An 8,664-nucleotide genomic window follows, 5' to 3' on the forward strand; every position below is an offset into this window, starting at 1 on the left:
ATTAATCCTTTGTCTGTTTCTTCATTTGCTATTATTTTCTCCCAATCTGAGGGCTGTCTTTTCACCTTACTTATAGTTTCCTTTGTAGTGCAAAAGCTTTTAAGTTTCATTAGGTCCCATTTGTTTAGTTTTGCTTTTATTTCCAATATTCTGGGAGGTGGGTCATAGAGGACCTTGCTTTGATTTATGTCGGAGAGTGTTTTGCCTATGTTCTCCTCTAGGAGTTTTATAGTTTCTGGTCTTATATTTAGATCTTTAATCCATTTTGAGTTTATTTTTGTGTATGGTGTTAGAAAGTGTTCTAGTTTCATCCTTTTACAAGTGGTTGACCAGTTTTCCCAGCACCACTTGTTAAAGAGGTTGTCTTTTTTCCATTGTATATCCTTGCCTCCTTTGTCAAAGATAAGGTGTCCATAGGTTCGTGGATTTATCTCTGGGCTTTCTATTCTGTTCCATTGATCTATATTTCTGTCTTTGTGCCAGTACCATACTGTCTTGATGACTGTGGCTTTGTAGTAGAGTCTGAAGTCAGGCAGGTTGATTCCTCCAGCTCCATTCTTCTTTCTCAAGATTACTTTGGCTATTCGAGGTTTTTTGTATTTCCATACAAATTGTGGAATTATTTGGTCTAGTTCTGTGAAAAATACCGTTGGTAGCTTGATAGGGATTGCATTGAATCTATAGACTGCTTTGGGTAGAATAGCCATTTTGACAATATTAATTCTTCCAATCCATGAACACGGTATGTTTCTCCATCTGTTTGTGTCCTCTTTGATTTCTTTCATCAGTGTTTTATAGTTTTCTATGTATAGGTCCTTTGTTTCTTTAGGTAGATACACTCCTAAGTATTTTATTCTTTTTGTTGCAATGGTGAATGGTATTGTTTCCTTAATTTCTCTGTCTGTTTTTTCATTGTTAGTATATAGGAATGCAAGGGATTTCTGTGTGTTAATTTTATATCCTGCAACTTTACTATATTCATTGATTAGCTCTAGTAATTTTCTGGTAGAGTCTTTAGGGTTTTCTATGTAGAGGATCATGTCATCTGCAAACAGTGAGAGTTTTACTTCTTCTTTTCCTATCTGGATTCCTTTTACTTCTTTTTCTGCTCTGATTGCTGTGGCCAGAACTTCCAACACTATGTTGAATAGTAGTGGTGAGAGTGGGCACCCTTGTCTTGTTCCTGATTTCAGGGGAAATGCCTTCAATTTTTCACCATTGAGGGTGATGCTTGCTGTGGGTTTGTCATATATAGCTTTTATTATGTTGAGGTATGTTCCTTCTATTCCTGCTTTTTGGAGAGTTTTAATCATAAATGAGTGTTGAATTTTGTCAAAGGCTTTCTCTGCATCTATTGAGATAATCATATGGTTTTTATCTTTCAATTTGTTAATGTGGTGTATTACATTGATTGATTTGCAGATATTAAAGAATCCTTGCATTCCTGGGATAAAGCCCACTTGGTCATGGTGTATGATTTTTTTAATATGTTGTTGGATTCTGTTTGCTAGAATTTTGTTAAGGATTTTTGCATCTATGTTCATCAGTGATATTGGCATGTAGTTTTCTTTTTTTGTGGCATCTTTGTCTGGTTTTGGAATTAGGGTGATGGTGGCCTCATAGAATGAGGCTAAATAACACGCTTCTGAATAACCAACAAATCATAGAAGAAATCAAAAAAGAAATAAAAATATGTATAGAAATGAATGAAAATGAAAACACAACAACCCAAAACCTATGGGACACTGTAAAAGCAGTGCTAAGGGGAAGGTTCATAGCATTACAGGCTTACATCAAGAAACAGGAAAAAACCAATTAAATAACCTAACTCTACACCTAAAGCAATTAGAGAAGGAAGAAATGAAGAACCCCAGAGTTAGCAGAAGGAAAGAAATCTTAAAAATCAAGGCAGAAATAAATGCAAAAGAAACTAAAGAGACCATATCAAAAATCAACAAAGCTAAAAGCTGGTTTTTTGAAAAAATAAACAAAATTGACAAACCATTAGCAAGACTCATTAAGAAACAAAGAGAGAAAAACCAAATTAACAAAATTAGAAATGAAAATGGAGAGATCACAACAGACAACACTGAAATACAAAGGATCAAAAGAGACTACTACCAGCAGCTCTATGCCAATAAAATGGACAACTTGGATGAAATGGACAAATTCTTAGAAAAGTATAACTTTCCAAAACTGAACCAGGAAGAAATAGAAGATCTTAACAGACCCATCACAAGCAAGGAAATCGAAACTGTCATCAAAAATCTTCCAGCAAACAAAAGCCCAGGACCAGATGGCTTCACAGCTGAATTCTACCAAAAATTTAGAGAAGAGCTAACACCTATCTTACTCAAACTCTTCCAGAAAATTGCAGAAGAAGGTAAGCTTCCAAACTTCATCTGCTTTTTATTACACTGTCTAGGTTTGTCATAACTTTTCTTCCAAGGATCAAGTGTCTTTTAATTTCCTGTTTGCACTCACCACCTGCAGTGATTTTGGAGACCAAGAAAATAAAGTCTGTCTCTGTTTCCATTGTTTCCCCTTCTCTTTGCCATTAAGTGATGGGACCAGATGCCATAATCTTAGTTTTTTGAATATTGAGTTTTAAGCCGGTGTTTTCCCTCTCCTCTTTCACCTTTATCAAGAGGCTCTTTAGTTTCTCTGGTATTCCCATCTCTTTAAGAATTTTCCACAATTTGTTGTGATCCACGCAGTCAAAGAGAATTAAAATATTCCAAACATCTTTATATATCAATAAAAGTACAGATAAATGAATCAGGAGTATAAGCTGTTAATTAAGGGTACTATTTTATTCTGAAAATAAGAGAGTAGAATAAAATAGGAAATGTGTACACAAAGATTACAACTATATCAGAAATGTTTGTTGCTTAAGATCTTTCATGGATATGTAGAGACTCATTATATTACTTTATAAAATTTTAAGTGATACAAATTTTTTCTTTTAAGTGATTTAGAATTTATAATTTTAAGTGGTATAAGGCATTAAAAAGAAATTAATCTCATATATATATACATTTTAACAATTATAAAGTTAGCTTTCATTAGTATCTCTTTTATTCAAGTACAATATTCTAGGAAAAAAAGCTTATAAAGGAAAAATAAAGCAAACTTATAAAAGTTAATAATTTCTCATATTTTGTCATCCAAAGAACCTAAACCTAAATATTTATAAAGCATATGGAAATTAATTTGGATGAAAATTCAATGTTTCTGTTAATTGGTCTCTTTTATATGTAACTAGTATCTAAACGTTTTTAGTAATGAAAGAAAATATATATTGTCTTAAATTCTCTTGACATGTTTATTAATGTTTGATATTCAGTTCAGTTCAGTCCCTCAGTCATGTCTGACTCTTTGCGACAAGATGAACTGCAGCATGCCAGGCTTCCATTTCCATCACCAGCTCCCAGAATTGCTCAAACTCATGTCCACGGAGATCGTGATGCCATCCAACCGTCTCATCCTCTGTCCTCTCTTTCTCCTCCTGCCTTCGGTCTTTGTCAGCATCAGGAACTTTTTCCAATGAGTCAGCTCTTCGCATCAAGTGGCCAAAGTATTGGAGCTTCAGCTTAAACATCAGTCCTTCCAATGGATATTCAGGGTTGAGTTCCTTAACGATTAAGAAGTTGGATCTCCTTGCAGTCCAAGGGACTCTAAAGAGTATCCAATACCACAGTTCAAAAGCTTCAATTCTTCAGCACATCAACTTCCTTTACTGCCCAACTCTCACATCCATACATGACTACTGGAAAAACCATAGTTTTAACTAGATGGACCTTTGTCGGCAAAGTAACGTTTCTGCTTTTTAATATGTTGTTTAGCTTGGCTATAGTTTTTAACCCAAGGAGCAAGCATCTTTTAATTTCATGGCTGCAGTTGCCCTCTGCAGTCATTTTGGAGCCCAAGAAAATAAAACACTGCCACTGTTTCCATTGTTTCCCCATCTATTTGCCATGAACTATGGGACCCTGGTGGCTCAGAGGTTAAAGCATCTGCCTGAAATGCGGCAGACCTGGGTTCAATCCCTGGGTCGGGAAGATCCCCTGGAGAAGGAACTGGCAACCCACTCCAGTATTCTTGCTTGGAGAATCCCATGGATGGAGAAGCCTGATGGGCTACAGTCCATGGTGTCACAAAGAGTCAGACACGACTGAGCCACTTCACTTTCACTTTCACTTTCATGGGACCAGATGCCATGATCTTCGTTTTGAATGTTGAGTTTTAAGCCAGTTTTTTTCAAGCTCCTCTTCTACTTTCATCAAGAGGCTCTTTAGTTCCTCTTTGCTTTCCGCCATAAGGGTGGTATCATCTGCATATCTGATGTCATTGATGTTTCTCCTGGCAATCTTGATTCCAGCCTGTGCTTCATCCAACCTGACATTTTGCATGTCTTACTCTGCATATAAGTTAAATAAACAGACTGACGATATATAGACTTGACGTACTCTTTTCCCAATTTGAAATCAGTCCATTGTTCCATGTCCAGTTCTAACTGTTGCTTTTTGACCTGCACACAGATATTTCAGGAGGCATGCACATTTTTAAAGGTCATCTGGTATTCCCATCTCTTGAAGAATTTTCCACAGTTTGTTGTGATACACACAGTAAAAGGCTTTGGCATAGTCAATAAAGCAGAAGTAGATGTTTTTCTGGAACTCTCTTGCTTTTTCTATGATTCAACAGATGTTGGCAATTTGATCTCTGATTCCTCTGCCTTTTTTAAATCCAGCTTGAACATCTGGGAGTTCTTTGTTCATGTACTCTTGAAGCCTGGCTTGGAGAATTTTGAGGATTACTTTGCTAGTATGTGAGATGAGTGCAGTTGTGTGGTAGTTTGAACATTCTTTGGCATTGCCTTTCTTTGGGATTGGAATGAAAACTGAATTTTCCAGTCCGGTGGCCACTGCTGAGTTTTCCAGATTTGCAGGCATATTGAGTTCAGCTCTTTAACAGCATCATCTTTTAAGATTTGAAATGGCTCAACTGGAATTCTATCACCTCCACTAGCTTTGTTTGTAGTGATGCTTCCAAAGGCCCACTTGACTTCACACTCCAGGATGTTGGCCCTAGATGAGTGATCACACCATTGTGGTTATCTGGGTCATTAAGATCTTTTCTGTATAGTGCTGTATATTCTTGCCCCTTCTTCTTAATATCTTCTGCCTCTCTTAGGCCCACACTGTTTCTGTTCTTTCTTTGCATGAAATGTTCCCTTAATATCTCTAATTTTCTTGAAAAGATTTCTAGTCTTTCCCATTCTATTGTTTTCCTGTTTCTTTGCATTGATCACTTTCTTATCTCTCCTTGCTATTCTTTGGAACTCTGCATTCAGACAGGTATATCTTTCCATTTCTCCTTTGCTTTTTTTTTCTTTTTAATTCATCTGTATTTGTTACAACTTTTTAAAGCATAATGTGACTTGAGCACTACATTTCCATTCACAAAACTTGCTCCAAGTTACTTTTCCAGTGGCTGTGCAACATGCCTGGGCAGGCTTATAATTTTGCTACTCTAAACAATATTTTTCTTTGGAAAACAAGTCCTATGTATGGACAGCGACTCCAATCAAGTTGGTTCAGCTTAACACACTAACTTCTAGAGGCCTGGCACATGCAGTCATAACTACAGGGGATGGACGTTTTAAAAAGTTATATCCCAGAAGATGAAAACTTGCTTTAACAAGTGTTTCTTTTAAACATCACAGTATATACTTCAGAACACTTCACTGACAGAAAATTTTGGTCTACTAAAGAATCCACTTGATAGCTAAACCCTTCAGACCACAAAGTTAACACAGGTTACATACACACCTTACAACAAACTACTTCCATCTGTTAAAAGAAGCCAACATGAAACTAGGAAAAAACAACTAGCTCTGCTTTAGTGCTAAAAGTATCACAGTATCCCACTTAGTGTAAAGAAATCTTATCCTCCCCTTATGTAGTTACCATGCCATACAGATTTTTAAATGTTAACAAAAATAAAGAAATACTTGAAAACATATTAGAGGGAATGGAGACAGAGTGCTGAACACATAGCCAAGGGATCCTCAGGCAGCGCTTAGTCTACTTCTTCCATGCGGGATGTGTCATCATCTCCTTCCAGGGGAGGCATTTCCTCAGTGACCGCAGCACTACTGTCATCAGCAGTGGGGTCATCCCCGTCAATACCGAGACCAAGTTTGATCATCTTGTAGATCCTGTTGGTATGTGTCTGGGGATCCTCCAGACTGAAGCCAGAAGACAGGAGAGCTATTTCGTACAGCAGGATGATCAGATCCTTTACAGACTTGTCATTCTTGTCAGCCTCTGCCTTTTGCCTCAAGGTCTCGATGATGGAATGGTCAGGGTTGATCTCCAGGTGCTTCTTGGCTGCCATGTAACCTATCATTGAGTTGTCTCTCAGGGCTTGAGCCTTCACGATCCGTTCCATGTTTGCTGTCTAGTGATATGTGCTTGTAACAGTGCAGCATGGGGATGTCACCAAGTGGTTAGACACACAACCACCTTTTCAATTTTCCTCTCCAAAATGTCCTTCAGGATTTTGCAGAGGTTTTCAAATTTTGTCTTTTTCTCTTCCTCATCTTCTGGAAGTTCCAGGCCCTCTCTGGTGACTGACACTAAGGTCTTCCCCTCAAACTCCTTCAGCTGCTGCACACGGTACTCATCAATAGGCTCGATCATGTAGATCACTTCCAAGCTGTGCTTCCGGAGATGCTCCACAAAGGCCGAGTTGGCTACCTGGTCCTTCGTCTCACCTGTGATGTAATAGATGTGTTTCTGGTTTTCCTTCATTCTTGTGCAATAGTCCTTGAGAGAAACCATCTCATCACCAGAAGCAGAAGTATAGTACCTCAACAGGTCTGAAAGCTGCTTCCGATTTTGAGAATCTTCATGTATTCCAAGCTTAGTATTTTTAGAGAACTGCTCATAAAACTTCTTGTAGTTCTCTTTATCTTCTGCCAGTTCAGTGAAGAGTTCCAAGCACTTTTTGACCAAATTCTTCCTGATAACTTTCAAAATTTTGCTTTGTTGCAACATCTCACGGGAAATGTTCAGAGGGAGATCCTCAGAGTCCACCACACCTCTAATGAAATTCAGGTATTCAGTGATTAGCTCCTCACAGTTATCCATGATGAAAACTCTGCGGACATACAACTTAACATTGTTCTTCTTCTTTCTGTTTTCAAACAGGTCAAAGGGAGCTCGTCTTGAGAGAAAAAGAAGGGCTCTGAATTCCAACTGTCCTTCAACTGAAAAATGCTTGACCACCAAGAGATCCTCCCAGTCGTTGGTCAGGCTCTTGTAGAACTCTCCGTACTCCTCGTTAGTGATGTCATCAGGATTTCTGGTCCAGATAGGCTTTGTCTTGTTCAGCTCTTCTTGATCGATGTACTTCTCCTTGATCTTCTTCTTCTTCTTGTCCCCTTCCTTCTTCTCTTCCTCCTCCTCATCTGAGCCAATGTCTTCTATCTCAGGCTTGTCATCAGACTCCTTTTCTTCTTTCTCCTTCTCTTCCTCTTTGTCTTCCTTCTCTTCTGCCTCATCATCACTAACTTCTTTATCATGTTCCTTCTCCACAAAAAGAGTGATGGGATAGCCAATGAACTGAGAATGCTTCTTCACCATCTCCTTTATTCTCCATTCCTCCAGGTACTCAGTCTGGTCTTCTTTCAGATGCAGAGTAACCTTTGTTCCATGCCCCATGGGTTCTCCTGTATCAGTCCTCACTGTGAAGGACCCTTCTGCAGAAGACTCCCAGGCGTACTGCTTGTCATCGTTATGTTTGGTGATAATGGTCACTTTCTCAGCCACCAAATAGGCTGAATAAAACCCGACACCAAACTGGCCAATCATGGAGATATCAGCGCCAGCCTGCAAAGCCTCCATGAATGCTTTGGTCCCGGACTTGGCGATGGTGCCCAGGTTATTAATCAAATTGGCCTTAGTCATCCCAATGCCGGTGTCCACGATGGTGAGGGTTCGATCTTGCTTGTTCGGTATGAGATTAATGTGCAGCTCTTTCCCAGAGTCTAACTTACTGGGATCGGTCAAGCTCTCATACCTGATCTTGCCCAGGGCATCGGACGAGTTTGAAATCAGCTCCCTCAGGAATATCTCCTTATTCGAGTAGAAAGTGTTGGTGATCAGTGACATCAACTAGGCAATTTCCACCTGGAAGGCGAACGTCTCCGCCTCCTCCTCCTCCATCGGCTGGTCCTGAGCCTGGGTCTCCTTGGGCATCTTGGCTGAAGGACTAGAAAGGGCTCTGCAGCGACGCAGCACTAGGACGCAGAGGCAACTCTCTCCTTTGCTTTTAACTTCTTTACTCAGCTGTTTTCATGTCTTCCTCAGGAAACCATTGTGCCTTTTTATTTCTTGGGGATTGTCTTGATCACCACCTCCTGTACAATGTCACGAACCTGCATCATAGTTCTTCGGACACTCTATCAAATCTAATCTCTTGAATCTATTTGCCACTTCCACTGTATAATTGTAAGGGATTTGATTTAGGTCATACCTGAATGGTTTTGGTTTCCCCTACTTTCTTCAGTTTAAGTCTGAATTTTGCAATTAGGAGATCATGATCTGAATCACTGTCAGCTCCCAGTCTTGTTTTTGCTGACTTTATTCTCCATCT

General features: G+C 39.0%; 1 protein-coding gene across 1 annotated transcript; it reads right to left on the minus strand.

The window, feature by feature from the left end:
- Positions 1-6,084: 6,084 nt before the first annotated feature.
- On the minus strand, positions 6,085-8,267 carry LOC133040220 (heat shock protein HSP 90-alpha-like). Its single transcript, XM_061119972.1, is given in 2 exon segments — positions 6,085-6,522; positions 6,525-8,267. Coding segments are annotated over 2 exon segments (2,181 nt in total).
- Positions 8,268-8,664: the final 397 nt, after the last annotated feature.

The sequence above is a fragment of the Dama dama genome, chromosome 20 (genome assembly GCF_033118175.1).
Source record: "Dama dama isolate Ldn47 chromosome 20, ASM3311817v1, whole genome shotgun sequence".
Taxonomy (NCBI): Eukaryota; Metazoa; Chordata; class Mammalia; order Artiodactyla; family Cervidae; genus Dama; species Dama dama.